Source organism: Cotesia typhae, unplaced genomic scaffold, assembly GCF_013202065.1.
Source record: "Cotesia typhae breed Kobodo isofemale line unplaced genomic scaffold, CoteBio_Ctyphae scaffold_58, whole genome shotgun sequence".
NCBI classification, from domain to species: domain Eukaryota; kingdom Metazoa; phylum Arthropoda; class Insecta; order Hymenoptera; family Braconidae; genus Cotesia; species Cotesia typhae.
Genome location: NW_027423778.1, coordinates 459,212 through 480,785, shown reverse-complemented (window position 1 = coordinate 480,785; position 21,574 = coordinate 459,212). Strand labels below are relative to the sequence as shown.

Here is a 21,574-nt window from a genome sequence, read left to right as displayed (position 1 = left end):
AACTCCATGCACGGATCAACCGAGCTGTTTCGACTCAAATAGTTCCCAACAAACATTTGTCGTCACCAGAACGTCCAGAGTGAGTAAAACACTTCGCAAATCGCTTGGAAGATGTGTACCATCTACTTAAGACCAACTCAAAGAATCACTTAAGCATCGACAGACAGGAGTCATCACTAAGAATGCTCCCATAAAACCATCAGTCGCTACCATCATGAGTGAGTTACCATACGCACAAACGCAGCCAACCGCCAAACAGCTACTGTTGATCTCCTGTGAAGCCGCTTATAAGCAGTTTTTACAAGACACAGCCAACGCCGCTGCCGAGCCCAGCTCTGGAAAGTCAAACGAGCCAACAGTCGTGATCCATAATAGAATACGATTTATGGATTATACAGCGTTCCGCAAGGCCATCCAAAGTACATGAGCAACAGTAAAACCATATTTATTGCATTAGAACAGGCAGGATTCTCGGATTCAGACAGTCACGAGCTAAGCCCAGGCCCTGTTCATTTCCGAAGGATGCCAAAATTGCAGAAAGCGAAGTCACAAGAAATCAGCATGCCAACTGCCATGGAGACGATATGTGCTACGTAGGTTACCAGGATCAGGTGACAACAGAAACGTGCTTCCGGCCACACACTAAAGAACAACGAGATCTCTACCGGGGACGCTGTCCTGGATGTGGGCTACCAGTCCAATTTTTTCGATCCTCAATGCAGAGGCTGCAATCGTCGTTACCCAGGATGTAGAAATTGTATTGCTACAAAAAACACTCAGGAAGACATCGAACGTTTCCATCGAGACCATCTACGTACCCTCCGAAAATAATTCATCTTATCACCAATGTATCATTAATCTATTCATCTTCATTTTCCCTTGTAAAGGCCAATATACTAATTTTCTTTACATTTCAGCTGTATTATCACATAATTATATGTTAAGTTCCTATTATTACTATTATAAGTAATTTTTATTTTTTTCTCATAGAAGAGGTCGAAGTCACGCGATCGGAGTACCGATGGACCTCCAATTCATCGTTACCGGTACCCCGTGCTGCCTCTCTCGAAATATTTTAATTTCTTATTTTGTATCTATCACATGTTTAAAAATTATTTTCTTTGCATTTAATGCATAATCAATCTTTCTTTTCAAGAGTATGTCTCGGCTTGGTGAAGGGGATTGAGACAATACAAATTGTCCACTTGATCAGCTGCGCGACATTTTCTTGAAAATAGTACTATCCTAATCGAACTCGGTCGATATTTAGGCGCCGTAAGAGGAAAGTAGGGGAAAAACCGAATACCCGACGCATTGGAGCATCGACCGGCACTTCGACCTCGTCAGTCATAGCATATACAATACAATTATTTCAATTATTAGGTATTTACTACCGACAAACAAGACACTAGCTGTCGATCCCTTACGTACTAATTATCTTTATATTAATACTAGCTGTTACCCGCCCGCTTCGCTGGGCAATTATAGAATTGTATTTTTCGATCTAAACTTAAAATTTGATTAGAGTATTGTTTTGACTTTCACAAATTCCAAATTTCATCGAATAAGCTGTTATGTCGGACTCAATGTTCGACATTTTTATTTAATATTGAATAGGCTTTAATTATTTTAGTAATAATTTTGTAATTTTGTAGTTACGTACATTTACTTTGTTATCTCAAATTTTTGTTATCTTCAAATTTATCAATAGTATTTTCAGAAGAAACTTATTTTTAAAAAATTTAGTTTTAGCTGGGCCTGACCACACTAAGAGATTTAAGCCTGAACAAATACCCTAATGGAATTTTAAACTTTGTCGAAATCCGAAATAGAAGTTTTCGATAACAAAATAAATGTATATATAAACAATAGTTTAAATACAACGAAAGTAAATAATGATAAAAGAAAAAAATAAAAAGGAATGTCATGATAATTCTAGTATCAACAAAAAAAAATATAAATGTTGATAATTTAAGAAACAAAAATTAAATAACTATAGTTTAAGTCTAAACAAAAAAAAATAAATAAATGGTTCTTTTATTTTCGAATGACATAACGACTTAAATAAAAAGAAAAATTTAGATCTAAGAAACTAATGATAATTTGTAATCTATACACAAATTAATTTTTAGCTAACTAATTTAATAATACCTCGTGAGTAGAATAATAAGATATGATCATCGGAAATTATATTTTAATTAATAATTTAAAATAGTGAAAAGGGTAAAAATTTAATAATAATTCCTTTCTAATTATTAAATATAGAATTTAAGAGAAGGGGGTCAACAGGTCCTTGAGACAACGTGGAAGAAGTAGTGCGCAACCCGAAGCGATGGGCTCCTTGAGAAAGGGAAACTCGGACCACTGAGTGTTATTGTAATTGGCCTAGAGTTTCCCCGGAACATAGACTTTAGGAAAATGTCACCGCCCACAAGGTCTTGTCGATTTCAGTTTTCCAAGTTTTTCAAATCAGTCCAGTTCTAGTTTTTACCACCTCAACACGAGGTCAAGGTTTGGAGTAGTCCCAAGTTTCATCAATTCATTATACAATTTAAAATTTTTCATTTCGTACACGTTGTTTAAAATAGATTCAATTTAATTACTTTTTTTTGTTACTGAAGCAGACAAAAAACGGTGACACAAGTATTGAGTAAGTGTAAAATTGTAAGTTTCGTTTTTGTGTATTTCTTTGTATTCCAAATTGAAATTTGTACTAGAATTTTAAAATATATCTATGAAATTTAATTCATATTTTATCATTATTTATTTCACAAAATTTTTCCTGTAAGCTTCAGATCCTTATCTATTAGCCTAACGGCTAGGATAAAAATAATTAAATTTTAGTTGCGTTTTCGACTTAACAAAGCATATACCTTTTATCTATGAACTTATTCCAGCTAATATTCATTGTAACTTTCAATGTGCAATCACTATAATGTTTGCGTGGCCTTTTTTTCAAAAATGAATAATAATTGACACGAAGAAAAAAATTTGAAATGAGAATTTGGAGTCTATAGGAGCTATAGCTTGGAAATTAAAAATTTTTGATGTTAGCACCCACCTTCGCAAACCCCTGTGAGATGAGCTATCGTAAAATTTTCCCATGGACTTCTTCTACATCTCTCACAGAAGATTCCTACAAAATTTGGAGTCTGTAGGAGTTATAGCTTGGAAATTAAAAATTTTGATTGTTAATACCCACCCCCGCAACCCTCTGTGAGGTGAGATATCGTGAAATTTGTTTATAGATTATTTCTACATCTCTTACAAAAGATTCCTACCAAAATTGGAGTTGATAGGAGCTACAGTTTAAAAACTGGAGTTTTTCATTGTTAACGCCCCCGCGAACCCGTTTGGGGGTGGAATTTTTTAAAATCTGTTCTTAGCTGACCTCTACAGAGCAAAAGTATAATTCCTACCAAATTTCAAGTTTCTAGGTCCGATGGTTCCCGAGATATCGTGATGAGTCAATCTCTCTATAGAACAGCTCCTACATATATCACACACAATTTACCATTTTATTTTTAATCATTTAAATCAGTGTAATCATTTAACAATATCAACATTAATATTTATATTATATTTATCTGTTTTATGATATAATGGAGTTTATCCTTCATGATCATTTCAAAACATATTAGCTATTTCAGTTATTAATGATTTAGCTATTCTTTCTTGAAAAAGTATGATTATGAATTCCTACTGTCCCAACAAGCAATCGATGAAAATCCATGTATTTGCCTAACATTGTGTAGAATAATACTGTTGAATAATAATTGTATAGAATATTAATATTTAGTAACTTTCTACTTTTATTCTAATCATTCCTCTGAATTTAGTTTACAACCGAATTTATTATTACAATTTATTCATTTTAATAGTTGTTTTAGCAACGGTAACCATTGCAACTGTGACCATGGCAACGGTAACCATGGCAACGGTAACCGTGGCAACGGTAACCATGGCAACGGTATCCATGGCAACGGTATCCATGGTAACGGTAACCATGGCAACGGTATCCATGGCAACGGTATCCATATCAACGGTAATCATGGCAACGGTTGATTAGCGTGGGGGGGTGAGTTCTATAATTGATGGGTGCCACTTGATGGGTTTCTTAGATTGGCGAATCAAAATGACATTTTCTAAAAAAAAAAAAAAGAGAGAGATATATAGGGAAGGGGGAAGAAGTCACGGGAGAGGAGGGGAAGAATGAGAGGGAGGGGAGGGAGTAGCATACGTGATGGTAGACGAAAAATTCATTATAGCTAGGAATTGCGTAAAATCCGTTCTTAGTGAGCGTCTACATCACGAATGGAGTAAGTATGCTAAATTTCAAGTCAATCGGGCGAATAGTTTTGGAGATCTCGTGATAAGTGAGTGAGTGGTATTTCGCTTATATATATATAGATTATAAATCATATAATATCTAGGTATTCACTACCGATTCTCTGTATCTAGACACTAGCTGTCGATTTATTAGTTTTAAGTGCATTACTGGTTCATAACTAAATTTATTATAATCAGTGTAGTTATAATTGCTAATATTTTCTATTTGATTTATCTGAATATATTTGTTAATTAAATATACCGGTGTAAACAAGTATAATTATTACATAATAACCCACCCGCCACCTCGAACTTGCGACCAAGAAGCCACCCAAGGTCACCAAAACATTACTGGAATTTATGTAAGTAAATAAAGTTGGTTATATTGGCCGAGTCTGAGTTCTTTTGCGGGTCTCTACTTAGAATACTTTTGTGTGTAAATAATCTAGAGTACGTTGACAGATTTATTTGAGAATATTGTTCAAGTTGTTTAGATTCATTTTATTTATTTGAGATTGTTATTTTAAGATTTATTTATTTTATTTGTTTAATTGTATAAGAGTAAGAGTCTGTAACATGACTATAGCGTTTCCTATTGTTAGTTATATCGTTCCGATAATTTTGTCGCAGTTATGTTCAAGGTTGTTATTTAAGATAAAGTTTTGGTTAAATAAATGAGGATTTTGGTTGAGCATGAATTCATGGTGTTGCGAATAAAGTCATTGCAATCATGGATCCACTCTCTACTCGAATCACATCCTCTCTCCACAAACCAGCACACTGAGCAACCCCGAGGTATCATGTTGTCTTTCCGGTCTTTGGTTTATATTTTGTTAAGTTTTGTGTTCCCGGGTACGTTTACGTTTATTGGCTAGTTTGATAATTTCTAGCGATCAAAAATTATCTAATCTCGTTTAAGTTTTGGTTACGTGTACGTTTATATTTAAGTTTTAGTTTGAGTTTGGCAGGTTTGATAATTCCTAGCGAATAAAAATTATCTGATTACGTTTTCACTGGTTTGGTAATTCCAGTGATTAAAAATTACCTGGCGCCCTATTTTTACTGAGACCAGAAACCAAAATCGGGAAGATACCGAAGTATAATTTAGAATTTTAGTAAGAAGTAAGTTCCCGTAAAACCCCAAGGAAAACCCGATTATAAATTGGCGATTCCCGCCAAGGTTTGGAAGCGGGGAACACTGTAGCGATCAAACACCTGGATCGACTTTAAAAATTCTCGTTATAATATATATATATATATATATATATATATATATATATATATATATATATATATATATATATATATATATATATATATATATATATATTAGGTGTGCCAAAATGTAACTTCCTTGGAGGACCTTTTAAAATTGGAATTGTGAGTTCCGCTTTTAACAGGGGCTGTGTTTGGGCATTTTCTGCGATATTTTGAGGGGAGAGGATTTATTCGATTTTCATAGAATTTTTAACAGCAGATTTAATTGGGCACTTCCGGCCAAATTTTGAATTTTCAGCGGAAATGCCCAAACTGAGCCGTAAGATGGACGGTGTGGCATTACGGTTAGCATTTTTCAAATCCGAAAATAATGCTGTGAAGCGGGAAAGAATAGGAGTTACGGATAATTATTACGTAAAAATACTAAACTTCAAATAGAATAGCTACCATGTATATATATATATATATATACAAGGTGATTCAGAATGACCTTCACAGCGGAAAACTGTAGATAGAGGAGACGATTCTAAGAATAAAGTTCCTTAGTCGCTTTTCGATATTCTCAATAGTTTTTGAGTTATTCAAAATGTAAATTGACCAATCACAGACAAGCTTTAGGAATTAAAAAAAATAAAAAAGAATAATAAATAAGTTTAGCACTACTGCCACAGCAGACTTCAAGTTAAACGATATTTATTTAATTTGAAAAGTTCGATTTCTCACAAAAAAAAAAACAAAACATGCAATTACAACCTAGAACGTATTTGTATATTTTTTTTTATCGTTTCCTTTTCACAGAAAACATTATCGACTTAAGATGATGCAAATATTAAAAATATAACTTCCGGAGAATTGACAAAATAAATCACGTGTTTTTAAATATATAAACTTCAACCAATAACAAAAATTTTTTAATCTAATAAAATTGTCTTACTGAAATAATAGCAATTTCAAACAGACAAAAATATAGATATAGACTATACATAAAATAATTATTGAAAAATCTCTGATTTTGCTTGCTCGGTCTCGCTCAAGACTTCGCTAAGCGCTTGATGTACGTCATAGCATATTTGCGAGACTTAGCGAGACGGCCAGCGAGATGTCCGGCGAGATGACCGTCTCGCCGGACATCTCGCTGGACGTCTCGCTGAGTGTCTCGCTGAACATCTCACTGACCGTCTCGCCGAACATCTCGCTGGAGGTCTCACTGGACATCTCGCTAGCTGTTTTGCAGGACGTCTCGCTGGCCGTCTCGCTAAGTGTTTCGTTGACCGTCTCACCCGACATCTCGCTGGACGTCTCGCCAGACATCTCGCTGGCTGTCTCGCAGAACGTCTCGCTGGCCGTCTCGCTGAGTGTCTCGCAGGACATCTCGCTAAGTGTCTCGCTAACCGTCTCGCTGGCCGTCTCGCTAAGTCTCGCAAATATGCTATGACGTACATCAAGCGCTTAGCGAAGTCTTGGGCGAGACCGAGCAAGCAAAATCAGAGATTTTTCAATAATTATTTTATGTATAGTCTATATCTATATTTTTGTCTATTTGAAATTGCTATTATTTCAGTAAGACAATTTTATTAGTTTAAAAAATTTTTGTTATTGGTTGAAGTTTATATATTTAAAAACGGAAGTTATATTTTTAATATTTGCATCATTTTAAGTCGATAATGTTTTCTGTGAAAAGGAAACGATAAAAAAAAATATACAAATACGTTCTAGGTTGTAATTGCATGTTTTGTTTTTTTTTTTGTGAGAAATCGAACTTTTCAAATTAAATAAATATCGTTTAACTTGAAGTCTGCTGTGGCAGTAGTGCTAAACTTATTTATTATTCTTTTTTATTTTTTTTAATTCCTAAAGCTTGTCTGTGATTGGTCAATTTATTATTTTTTTATTATTTATTATTTATTTAATTTGTATGCCAAGGCAATGGCCGAATGGCAAAAATATAAAAATATAAGAATATAAAGTACATGTAAGAGAATAAATGTCTTTAAATAGGTATTATAACAATATTGAGATTTTGCTAACAAAAATTTAAGAACAATTTGAAAATTTAGGAAAATATAATCAGTTTTTTACAATCAAAAGAAATATATATTTTAATGATTTGAATCGTTATCAGTGAAACCGGGAATCAAGTTCTCTTTAAGCTCAAGGTCATGGAAGAATTTGTAGGATTTTGTCTTGAAAGTATCAATGCTAAGTGCATTTATGATATCAGGTAGTAATTCTCTCCAGAGGCGTATCGATGAAATCAGAAATGAATGTTCGTAGACAGTAGTTGCGAAATTGGGAATTTTAAATGTGATATTGTTTTGTTTGGCAGCCACTCTATCAGAACGTCTAATATCAGGTGATTCCTCGACAAACATGCTTCTAAGGAATCTAGGTTCACCAGAGATAAAAAGTTTGTACAAAAAACAAGCCAAGAAGTAGTACTGCTTCGATTTGACTGTGAGCCATTGTGACGAGCGTCTATGTGATGTTATATGCTCATCACGTTTCAGATTGAAAATGAATCTTATACCATTATTTATCAGACGTTGTAATTTGTAATTTAGTCTTTTGGATATATCTATCAAGACCAGAGAGCAGTAGTCAATGATTGGAATAACCATTGCTGCGACCAGCAATTTCCGGGTTGAGGTAGATAGTACATTCTTCCTATATTTGAAGCTATTTAGAGTACAATAGACTTTTCAAGAGACATGTGAGACATGAAGATCCCAGGAAAGATTTTCTGATAAGTGAACACCCAAATGTTTGGTTGAACTAACATACGGGATAACATTGCCATCTACAATTATTTGAGGAAGATCACAATTTTTAAGTAGTTTCAATTTCCTGCTACTCCCTAGAATCATAACTTTAGTTTTCCCAAGGTTGAGTTCAAGACCCACTTCCCTAGCCCAATCAGCTACTGCTTGAGCATCAGTATTGATTTTATATGCCGCATCGTCGAGTTGGGAAAGATTGAAGTGGTAATATGCAGATTTATCGTCAGCAAAGAAACCATATTTACAAAATTTCAGACGTTTCGACACTCCATTTATCATAATGAGGAAAAGAATGGGGCCCAGAATAGATCCTTGAGGGACACCTAAGGTAGTATTTATGGCATCAGATGTAGAACAATCATGGTTTAGAACTGCTTGCGATCGGCCTGTGAGATACGATAAGAACCAAAGAATGACCTCAGTCGAGAAACCTATTTGATACATTGTTACGAATAGCACTTCTGGTTTGACGTAGTCAAAAGCTTTTGAAAAATCGAATAGAATGAGATAGGTTAATTCGTCTCTGTCAATGGCCTTGCGGACATCATCAGTCAGACGAAGCAGGGCTGCTTGTGTACTATGATGCTTCCGAAAACCTGATTGATGTTCATCAATGATACTATTCGATTCAAGGTAATTCGTGAGCTGATTTGCCAATATACGTTCAAATACTTTGGCAAGATGAGATACATTTGCTATAGGTCTAGTATCTGACATAGACTTCGGAGCGCTTATTTTATTAAGAGGAACAATATAGACCTGCTTCCAGGCATCAGGAAAAATGCACGTGTCAATAGATCTATTGTAGATGTTCATGAGAAAGATCGAGATCTGTGGTAGATGATTTTTCAGCCACTTGAGATCCAACCCATCAGGGCTTTTGCCTTTGGATTTCTGCACCGTAATTTGTAAGTTCTTTGTAACATCTACAATATCAATCTTGGACCAATTGAAAATGCTGTTTACTTTCCTGTCAGTAACCGAAGATAAATCCATTACGAACTCACGAGAACAAGAAGGATGTTTCTTTAAGATATTAGCATAGAAATTGTTTAAAGAGTTAGGATTGAAGCTGTCCAATGGCGAAGAGCTTTTAGATTTAACAATGCCCAGTCGCTTTAGAGTTGACCAACATTTTCATTTTGAATAACTCAAAAACTATTGAGAATATCGAAAAGAGACTAAGGAACTTTATTCTTAGAATCGTCTCCTCTATCTACAGTTTTCCGCTGTGAAGGTCATTCTGAATCACCCTGTATATATATCTATATATCTATATAAGAGATTCCTATCTATATAGTCACTCATCACGATATCTCGGGAACCATCAGACCTAGAAACTTGAAATTTGGTAGGAATATTCCTTTCGCCGAGTAGAGGTCAGCTAAGAACGGATTTTACGGAATTCCACCCACAAGGGGGGTTACGGGGACGTTAACAATGAAAAATTCCCGTTTTTAAACTATAGCTCCTATCGACACCAAATTTGGTAGGAATCTTCTGTAGGAGATGTAGAAATAGTCTATGAATGAATTTCACGATATTTCACCCCCCCCCCCATGGGGGCTGCGGGGGTGACTTTGAACAATGAAAATTTTTAATTTTCAAGCTAAAGGTCCTATCGACTCTAAATTTGGTAGAAATCTTCTGTAAATGATGTAAAAATAATTTATGAACGAATTTTACGATATCTCACCCCACAGGGGTTGCGGGGGTGGCTTTTAACAATGAAAATTTTTAATTTCCAAGCTAAAGGTCCTATCGACTCCAAATTTGGTAGAAATCTCCTGTAAGAGATGTAGAAATAATCTATGAATGAATTTTACGATATCTCACCCCCAGAGGGTTGCGGGGTGGCTTTTAACAATGAAAATTTTTAATTTTCAAGCTATAGCTCCTATCGACTCTAAATTTGGTAGGAATCTTTTGTAAGAGATGTAAAAATAATCGATGAACGAATTTTACGATACCTCACCCCCATAAGAGGTTGCGGGGGTGGCTATTAACAATGAAAATTTTTAATTTTCAAGCTATAACTCCCATCGTTCTCAAATTTGGTAGGAATCTTCTATAAGTGATTTCAAAATGATGTAAGAGCGAATTTTATAACAACCTACTCTCAAAATGGATTGCAGGGGTGGGTGTTAACAATTAAGATATTTAATTTCCAAGCTATAACTTCTACAGGTTTTAAATGTGGTAAGAATCTTTTGTATGTGATGTAGGAATGCTATAAGAGCGGATTTTATGATAGCCTACTTATAATATGGATTGCGGGGGTAGGTGTTAACAATTAAGATTTTTAATATCCGAGCTTTAGCTCCTGCAAACCTTGAATTTGAAAATACTTTTGATCTACCCACCTCCTCCTACACATCTACCTAATAATTCTTACGCATTTAACATGTCGCGATATCAATTGTTGCCCAGAAATTATCCTTGAGGCAATAATTTTTTCTATTGACTCAAGAAAATTTATTTGTTTAAAATGGTGTTCTCGGTTAAAAATATTTTAATAATTTCAAGGTTACATATTTTTCAGCGTATTAATAACAAAATAAATTCACATATGATGTTAAATTCAGCTAGAAATAGCTTTTCTCGAATTCTGACTTCAAAAGGGATTACGCGTGCGTTAACAATGAAAATCTCTTATTTTTAAACAATAGTTTTTATGGCCTCAAACTTTTGTTGGAACTTTTTGTTTACAATGTAGAAATCATTTCAAATAGGATCGTACGAAATTCCTCCCTAAATAGGAGTGCGGGAGTGATGTTTGTCAAAAAATTCACATTGTTCCTATAGATATAAAATTTAATAGAATCTCAGGAGAAACAAAAATCACAGGGATGGCCTCCAAGGACAACCAATTAAAATTTTTTTCTTTTTTTTAATAATTATATTTTCTTACAACAATCGTCTCTTTAGCAGCGGATAAAAAGTCATCATTATAAGGTTTCTAAAATTTTACTTCATATGTAACTATTGAGTCAACGGACTAAGAGATTAACATACATTTTATTTTTATTGATCATTAATCGATGAATTGTTGTTATTACGGAGAAAATTCTAATTAACAACAAAATTCGCTGGACTTTGACCTAGGCAGATTTTAACTTCACTTATGAGACCTACAATATAACTTTAACTGAAATTTCCAATGCTCATTTAAAATTTTTTTCGTTGTATGAATTGTTATTCATTTTTTCAAGAAAGCAACGGGAATGTTATATTAATTGCACATGGAAAGTTACAATACATATTAGCTAGAAGGATCACGTGGATAAAAGGTAAATGTTACTCCGATGGAATTTGGAATCTCTAAGTCAATATAACATTCCAATCAAATTTCAAATTTAAATCTATAAATACAATTCTGTAAACGCCCAGCAAAGCAGGCGGGTAACAGCTAGTATATATATATATATATATATATATATATATATATATATATATATATATATATATATATACACTAGTCACAAAAATTAAGGGATATAAAAAAAATTCCAAATTTTTTGGTGATTTTCAGCGAGCTGTAACTCCGAGGAAAATGATCGCACAGAAAAAAAAAAAAAAAAAAGCAAATTGTAGCTCCAAGTGTCTAGTTTTTAGATATGACCATGAAAATTTTTTGTCATCGTCAGGTCTGGAGAAATCCTAAGAAAACTACTGAAAAAAAATTTTTCGAAATTTTTTTTCGTCTTAAAAAAGGTCTACGGGCTTCAAAAAAATTTTTTCGATTGTTTCGTTTAAAAGCTCTGTTAGTAAATTTAATACCCTTTAATTTGACGTAATCAAAAAGCCTGTACGATAATTTGCCGCGGAGTTATCGTCAATCAAAGCAAAAAGGTTTTTTTTGACTTTGGAAATCAATAACTCTGGAAATAATGACCGTATAGGAAATCGAAGGAAGGTTTTGAAAACTACACAATATTCTCTATAAGAGAACGTAAACCGCTTTTGAAGAAAAAATTTTTTTGAATTGAAAACTCGGACTGAAAAAAGACAAAAATTCGCATAATTAAGGATATTTGGATAACTTGGTATAACTTTGGATAAAATGGATGAACGAAGGATGTCGTTGGTAATTTTTAACTTCAAAGTGTCCCCTAAAATCCCTAAGAAATTCAAAGCGCTGCGATTTTTTGTTCATAGTGCCCAGAAGCTTCAAATTCTGTGTTTTCGCAAAAATCACCATTATGAGCAATTTTGTGATTTTTATTCATTTTTCCATTGAAAAAAATTTTTTTCAAAATTCTTTATTTTTCGATCAAAGAGATTGATTTTTCAAGAAATTTGAAAAAAAAAAAAAAAAATTTTCAATTTTTTCGAAAATTTTTTTCGAAATTTTTGTTATCAAAAATTTTTTTTTAATTTTTTTTTTTTTATCGTCTTCAGAATGCTTCACTATTGTCAAAAATAATTAACTCAATTTTTTCTGTCCGCTACAACTGCCTTAGTTTTAAATCTCATTTTAAAAATTCAATAAAAACAAATTGATATACCTCCCGCGGAGTTCGGCTTTTCCTCACACAAAACTTGAATTTTACGTTTTCTTTTTAGCCTAAATTCCTTACGTGAATTTTATGTAAGCTTTTCTTTGATAAGCACCTTTTGATATGCCTCGTCGACATTTAGCTGCCACAGATGTGGCTCGCATTGTTACCCTCCTTCAAGAGGGCTACAGTCAGGTGGAAGTAGCAGCTTCTATGGGAGTGAGCCAGTCCGTTATCAGTCGGGCCTATGTCCGATTTAACGCGACTCAAAGTTACGATCGTCGTCCGGGTCAAGATAGACTACGAATCACTACCGAGCGTGATGATCGAGCTATCATTCGAGAAGCTCGTCGAAACCCTACTGCGCATGCCCACACGATCGCTCATTAATTTCGCAATCGTCGACAACGTCCTCCCCAACAACACATATCGGCATCGACGGTTCGAAATCGCTTTCGAGAGCAAGGACTACGCGCTAGACGCGCAAATCGCGTGCCTATGCTCACTCCACGACATCGCCGAGCCCGATTGGCCTATGCTCATGATCATCACCATTGGGGTCGTAGACAGTGGACCAGTGTATTATGGACTGACGAATCTCGATTTTGTCTTCATGGCAGCGATAGACGATCTCTCGTTTGGCGCCGTCGTAGAGAACGAGATCGGGATAGTTTTACGAGACCAGTTACAGCTTTCAATGGTGGATCAGTCATGGTGTGGGCAGGCGTGTCCTTCAATACCAGAACCCCGTTGGTCATCGTTCGTGGGACGTTGACTGCCGATAGGTACGTCGACGAAATTCTGGAGCCACACGTCCTGCCTATGCGCACACGCATGGGGGCAAGACGGTTCATTTTGATGCAGGATAATGCTCGTCCTCACACTGCAGTTCGTACGCGAACTTTTCTCCGCGCCAACAACGTAACAACGCTTAATCATCCAGCGATGAGTCCTGATTTGAACCCAATTGAGCATATTTGGGACATGCTTGGGCGTCGATTGCGGTGAGACTATCCGCAACTGCACAATCTTCATCAGTTGACTCAAGCGTTGTTACGTTGTTGGCAAGGAATTTCGCAACGTGATATTCGACGATGCATCAACATGCAAGAGCGTTTACGAGCTGTGATTCGGAACAGAGGTGGCAATACACGGTACTGAGCAGTTACTGCCGTGCGTACAGAGGTCATTTGGCAGCTGCAAACAGACAAACACGCAGACAAAGACACACACACACACACACACACACACACGCGCGCGCGCGCGTGTGTGTGAGAAGCGTAAATCCGACCGAGCAACCTCCACGTGGTACGCTTTGAGTAACGCTAATGCCGGCGGTAAAACAACAGTCGAAAAAAATTGAGAAAATTTCGAAAAAAATTGAAATTTTTTTTTTTTTCAAATTTCTTGAAAAATCAATCTCTTTGATCGAAAAAATAAAGAATTTTGAAAAAAATTTTTTTCAATGGAAAAATGAATAAAAATCACAAAATTGCTCATCATAATGGTGATTTTTGCGAAAACACAGAATTTGAAGCTTCTGGGCACTATGAACAAAAAATCGCAGCGCTTTGAATTTCTTAGGGATTTTAGGGGACACTTTGAAGTTAAAAATTACCAACGACATCCTTCGTTCATCCATTTTATCCAAAGTTATACCAAGTTATCCAAATATCCTTAATTATGCGAATTTTTGTCTTTTTTCAGTCCGAGTTTTCAATTCAAAAAAATTTTTTCTTCAAAAGCGGTTTACGTTCTCTTATAGAGAATATTGTGTAGTTTTCAAAACCTTCCTTCGATTTCCTATACGGTCATTATTTCCAGAGTTATTGATTTCCAAAGTCAAAAAAACTTTTTGCTTTGATTGACGATAACTCCGCGGCAAATTATCGTACAGGCTTTTTGATTACGTCAAATTAAAGGGTATTAAATTTACTAACAGAGCTTTTAAACGAAACAATCGAAAAAATTTTTTTGAAGCCCGTAGACCTTTTTAAGACGAAAAAAATTTCGAAAAATTTTTTTCAGTAGTTTTCTTAGGATTTCTCCAGACCTGACGATGACAAAAATTTTCATGGTCATATCTAAAAACTAGACACTTGGAGCTACAATTTGCTTTTTTTTTTTTTTCTGTGCGATCATTTTCCTCGGAGTTACAGCTCGCTGAAAATCACCAAAAAATTTGGAATTTTTTTTATATCCCTTAATTTTTGTGACTAGTGTATATATATCGAAGAGTAAAGTACAGTGGAGTATTTTCTGACGAAGCGATGAGAATATTCTTTAGGATATTTCTATTTTTTAGTTATTTTAAGAAATGTACTGTTACTTTAATATTTTTGTAAAATAAGGTATAACTAAAATGTTTTATTGCGGTAGGCTTAGGCCTAGGTAGGCACATGGTTGTCAACGGAGTCGGGATCCCAGGACGATAGGGGTATCATAAAATTAATAAGGAAAAGAGAAATGTGCAGCAGGCAGACTATTTGAGAATAGTTTTTAAAAAGACAGTCTTGCTTTGAGATCGAGATCGAACGGACGTCCTGGTGATCGCGAATTCGTTATTTCCTAAGTCTCGGTCTATCGCAAGATATTGTTAATATTGTTTGCGGCCTGAATTAACTTAACCTTGTACGAGTTTATCTACTCATTCGTAATAATTGATCTTTTTGTAATTGTTAATATTAATTAATTGTAATAATTAAAATGAGTGAATCACAAAATACCGAATCCCCAACAATAACTGCTGCCTCTCTGACATCAGAAGTGGGATCGTTTCCATCTGGTCCAGCTCCCGATCAGTGGAGTTCATTTCTTGAACTTATGAAGAATTTTTTACCGAAGCCGTCTATGACAAAGAATAATGTTTCTTCACCGCGGTTCAATCCAGAGAGTGCGGGATCGGATCCTGTTGCATGGTGTTCAGCAACGGAATTGTGCCTATTGGAAAACCCTCTCCAAGGAAGCGGATTGATATCGGCACTTAGTAAAGCCTTGGAAGGCTCAGCGGCTCAGTGGCTATCTCAAGCAGCAATTACGGGTATACAGTGGCCACAGTTAAAGGAACTTTTTGTGTCACGTTTTGGTGAACAGGAAACTGCGACAGCGGTCGTGCTGAAACTTCACCAGAAGTTACCAACCAAGGATGAAAGTGTCGGTGCATTCGGCATTCGACATCGATCATCGCTGAAGGCTCGCTGGAGGTTTTTATTGGTCGACGAAATTATCAATGCGGTTGTGCTTTCGCGATTGACTCACCTTGACAATCGGGTGGAGCGCGTGGTATTGACTACCGACATCAAAACGGAAGTTGACTTTTTGAGTGAAATGCGAGGCTTTTCCTACACTCGAAAAAGACCCGTGTCAGCGTCAGATAACTCTTCTGCACCGGATTCAAAGCGTTTCAAGCCAGCGGTGTCAGTGAAGTGCCATTTTTGTGGAGAAATAGGTCACAAAAGGTTTGAGTGTCCTAAATTTAAGAAGAAAAATACGGAGCAAAGCGGTACCCATCGTGGCAGCGGAAGATCACCCTCTAGGTCGCGCTCTGTGACGTGTTTCAAATGTGGAGCAGCTGGTCATATTGCGCCAAATTGTACGGCTCCAGGTAGCGGTCGTAATGGTCCAGGGAACAACAAGGACAACGTCGGAGGGGAACGTCGTGTAAATCTTTGTACAGTAGCAGTTCCTACTGGTATTTTGAACCATCTTGGTGAGTCGTTTCCATATTGTTTTGATTCAGGAGCGGAATGCTCACTAATAAAAGAATCGATTGCTCTTAAGTTTTCGGGAAAAAGAATGAATGATTTGGTAATTTTAAAGGGTATCGGAAATGATGTTGTAAATTGTAGTTTGCAAATTTTGTCTACTGTTATTATGAATTCGTTTACATTAGAGATTCTTTTTCACGTTGTCCCGGATGAATATTTGAACGAAAATATTTTAATTGGTCGAGAAATTTTAAGCTTGGGATTTGAAGTAAATATTTCCCAACTTAATTTTAATATCGGTAAATCTAAAGTCATAAATGAATGTAGTAAAGTTGAAATTATAAATTTTGATACCGTTGATACCGATGTTGATAAAGACGATAAAATAAGATTAGTTTCAATATTAAAAGAGTATGAAAGAGTTCTTTTATTACGGGTTTTCCTAGAACTCACGTTAACAGTGGTGAACTTGAAATACGTTTAATTGATCCGAGCATTACGGTACAGAGAGGGCCATATAGACTTAGTGTAGAAGAGAGACAAATAGTTAGAAAAAGAATTAATGAATTGCTTGAAGCGAATGTTATTCGTCCTAGTAATTCACCGTTTGTTAGCCCTATTTTACTAGTTAAGAAAAAAGATGGATCAGACCGCTTATGCGTTGATTATCGTGAATTAAATAAGAACACAATAGCAGATAAATTTCCTTTGCCCTTTATATATATATATATATATATATATATATATATATATATATATATATATATATATATATATATATATATATATATATTGTGACATGGGAAATTTTTCCCATCTAGATTTCATTTATAGAGATTATTTTTTTTTTAGTATTATTTAGTCTAGAGTGTTGGCCAAGCTGATGGAATGCTGAGATTCGACGCGCCTGTGTCGCCCGAAGTGGTTTCCGATCAGAATGCGAAGCGCGAGGTTAAAACTAAGCCGAACCGCGCCAAATAAATTATACTAAGTATGGATGGATGCGTCCGAAAGTAATTTACGATGTATTTAATAGAGTGTGAGAGAGAGAGAGAGAGCGAATGAGAAAAGCGACCGGGTGAACCCGCAGTTCAGTTCGCAATCAACGACCAGGGAGACATCTGGGAGTGACAACGATCAACGAGGGAAACCCGGAATCGGAATCTACGAACGACTGGACGTTGAGGCGACGGGAGCACATCGAGGCTGCACCTGAACGCTGAATGGAGGACTAAAGTGGGAAATCGACCAACGATCGACCATGGAAATTTATCCGACAACGGCTGATAGGACGCGCAGCTTCTTAGCTGCGCTAGAGAAAAACCACATGTTGCTGGAAAACGAAAGAGAAAGGAATTCAATTCAATTCTGATCTGGATACCGTTCAAGCCACTTTTGATACGCTGAAAAATTTTGTTGCGACACTAAAATCAAGCGAAGACGTATTATATTGGAAATTCAGCTGCTTACGTGTTGAATTTATTCATTTTGTTAATTTTGAATGTCGATCCCGCCGAAAGTTAATTTTATTGTGTCATTGCCGTACACCAGAAGCCAAGAATTATATCAAAAGTTTTTTTTGGTCATTCCGACAACGAAAAATTCCGTTGTGACACCATCGCCGAGAACCTCTGCCGCCTGTCAGCACAGCCAACATCTGCTTCCTGGACTTCACACCGTGCCGAGCCGCCGACTGAACGGGGTAAGTGCGGTCGCAGTTTGTTAATTTACCTGGGTGACTTCACCGCGATCCGCGAGTAAGTCGAGATCGGATAGGTTTTGTTTTTTTCTCTTACCTATCCGAATTACAAGCAATAAATGTTTATTTAATTTTTTTTTACGTTGAAAGTAACAAAGGACAACTAATTACGATTTTGAATTAAGTCCGAGAATAATTGTGTACCGAAATTCAACAATTGCGTTGTTGAATTCCGGCTTCGGGGTGACGTCAGCCAGATGCCCGGTGCCAAAATTTTTGTAATACATTGTTAAGAGATATTGTGTACAGTTGGCGATTGGTTTTGGTAAAGTTTGAGATTACCTGCCGCAGAAAATTGACTCGACTCGAGGGCCATCTAAGAGCGCCAATAGACCCTATACCTCGAGCTTTGTTAGCGCGTATTGCCCGACGGGTAACAACAGTTACCGACGGTCCTGTTATCCGCCGCGGATGAAAACTGATTGATAGATTGTGCCATCGATAACCTACGTACGACATATCGATGCATTTGATAAATTCATTTCCTTAATGCGAATGAAGCGAATATTTTTTTTTTGTTTGTTGTAATTATTCGACTGATTTCTTGCGACCTATTGTATTAAATTCGTTTATTGGTTTAAGAAGGAAATAAATTTTTGGTTGAATTTTGTTTGCGAGGCTCTTATTCGATTCGTTTGTTTATATTTTTATTGCGTACCAGCGATATTCGACTTCGCGTATGGTTGAATACGTTACCGATTCCGACTAGTCTGATTCTGGCGATTTTAATCGGATTTTGAACCATTAATTAATTAAATTTTTTTTTATTATTTTTTTTAATAAATTCAAAATTTTGGTTGTTAAGAAAGGACAATAGAAACAATTTTTTTTGTTGTATTGATGAATTCATAATTTGTTTGTTAAAAAAAGAAAAGCGAAACAATTATTTTTTTTTTGTTATTTTTTTTTGATAAATTCAAAATTTTGTTGTTAAGAAAGGACAAGAGAAACAATTTTTTTTTTGTATTGATAAATTTATAATTTGTTTGTTGAGACAAGAAAAGCGAAGACAATCAATTTTTTTTTAAATTCAAATTTTGTTTGTTAAGAAAGGACAAGAGAACAATTTTTTTGTATTGATAAATTCAAAATCTTGGCTGTTAAGAACAGAAAAGCGAAACAATTATTTTTTTGTATTGAGAAACTCGAAAATTTGTTTGTTAAGAGAAGAAAAGAGAACACATTTTTTTTATTGATCATATTCAGATTTTTGTGATATTGAGAATTGCCGGCCCTGCGTATTTGTTCGATCTAGTTCATTGTTAATTAATAAACATATTTGTAACAGTCTCAATTTTTTTTTATCTCTGGTGGTACAAATATTCCGAATCGATTCCTATACCCGCTCTACAATTTAGAATCTCTTCGACATTGACCTGCCGCCCAACGACGATCAACTGTTAACTCCGAACCGTGGAACGTAAAGTTCCTGGCGCCCAACAATCTACGAACCAGGTAAGCCAGTATTTAGGTGGACCTCTTCGGCGCTGTCGACGCCAGTGCCGTGAAAAAGCCATCATAATATATATATATATATATATATATATATAAGCGCGCGTGTGTGTGTGTGTGTGTGTGATGTAACATGCCATGTCAGCAGGATTGCGCCCATAGTTCTCAACCGATCTCGATGAAATTTTGTGGACTTATTCTGTAGACCAATACCAACATCAAGTTCAAAAATGAGCAAATCGGCCGGTTAGCTTACAAGTTGTGGGTGTTTGAAAATTTTTTTCATTTAAAAAAAATTTTGAATTTCGTACATTTTATGAAAACAATTTTCCAGATGTAACAGATAGATAAAATCTATCAAATTTATCTTAAACCATCTAATTACATTTAGTTTGAGCTATCATTTGACTGGTTTTGATGATACTATTAATTAATTCCGTGATTTAAAAATTCTAACAAATTTTACATTGTTTCTCTTCAAATAATTTTTAAGCCATAAAAGATAGCTTAAATCTATCAAATTTATGTTAAAATTCACATAATTATCTTCAATTTGAGCTTTTTTTCATCGCCTTTTGATACTTTTTTCAATTTATTTCGCAGTTGGAAAAATTAAAAAATATCAAGAATAAATTGATTTTTAGCTTTTTTCATCAAATGACTTTCATCTATTACAAATTCTATTTTTTGGGTAGATGCCTTTAAATATCTATTTGTTGTAATCGATCTCATATCGTTATTTGCAAAAATATAATAAAAAATACATTTTAGGACATTATTGCCTTGTAATAACGAGTTTTTTCAATATTTGAATATGAAATCTACCTATTCATGTCGGGTGTGGCCAAATGGCGTTCATTTTTGTGTGTGCCGGTGTTATCAAAGAAAAAAAAACTTTTTTGCTTTGATTGACGATAACTCTACGGCAAATCATCGTACAGGCTTTTTGATTACGTCAAATTAAAGGGCATCAAATTTCCGAAGAGAACTTTAGAAGAACAACGATGAAAAAAATATTTTTAAAACCTGCAGAACTTTTTTTTAGATGAGAAAGAATTTGGATAATTTTTTTTTTGTAGTTTTTTAAGGATTACTCCAGACCCAAACATGATCAAAAATTTTCATGATCATGTCGGAAAACTAGACTCTTGGAGCTACACTTTACTTTTTTTTGCTATAGGATCACTTTCTTCGAAGTTACAGCTCGTTAAAAATCACAGAAAATCTGGAATTGTTTTTATATCCCTTATTTTTTGTGACTAGTGTATATCATAGAATGTGAAAAATTGCGTCTAATAATAATTCTACGAACTATAATTTAACGAAAGTTAAAAAGACAATCCAAACACAACAACTTTTTTTCTATTAACAATTTTCGTAGCGAGAAGCTAACAATACATCATTAAACGATATATGTATATTTTATGAGACTAGAAATTTGAATCACGCGTGCTCACGCTTCAATTTCAATCAATAAGAAACCAGAAACCGCATTTTTAGTGTATTGATACCAAATTAACTTCACAAGTAATATTCAATTTCAAGGTTAAAGGTGTTATCAAGTAATAACTAAATTCTACGAAATAATAACTCACACAATTCGAAAAAGATACTCCATTTTTTCCTATGATGTCTTGGATTTTTTTCAGTGGTGTCTGAAAAAAAAAATTTTAATAAAAATCATTTCATGAATCCGTCGAATTTGTTCCCTTAACAAATAAGTTTTTTTTAGAAATTACTTGATTATTATAAAAGGACCTATACACAATGTAAACATTCCAGTATAGTTATTATTTTAAAAACTAAATCACTTTAAAAAATATGATTTTTGTG

At 34.9% G+C, this 21,574-nt stretch overlaps 1 protein-coding gene across 6 annotated transcripts in view; it reads right to left on the bottom strand.

Annotated features, from left to right (window-relative positions):
* The window catches only part of LOC141537067 (N-acetylglucosamine-6-sulfatase), a 165,601-nt gene that overhangs the window by 89,530 nt on the left and 54,497 nt on the right, over positions 1 to 21,574 (bottom strand). For 5 of the 6 annotated variants that reach the window (XM_074257893.1, XM_074257892.1, XM_074257894.1 and 2 more), the window contains one exon: positions 21,337 to 21,396. The exons of the other annotated variant lie outside the window; for it this stretch is intronic. In XM_074257893.1, the coding sequence (XP_074113994.1) occupies positions 21,337 to 21,396 (60 nt within the window). The remainder of the gene's footprint in view (positions 1 to 21,336; positions 21,397 to 21,574) is intronic. 6 annotated transcript variants of the gene reach the window in all.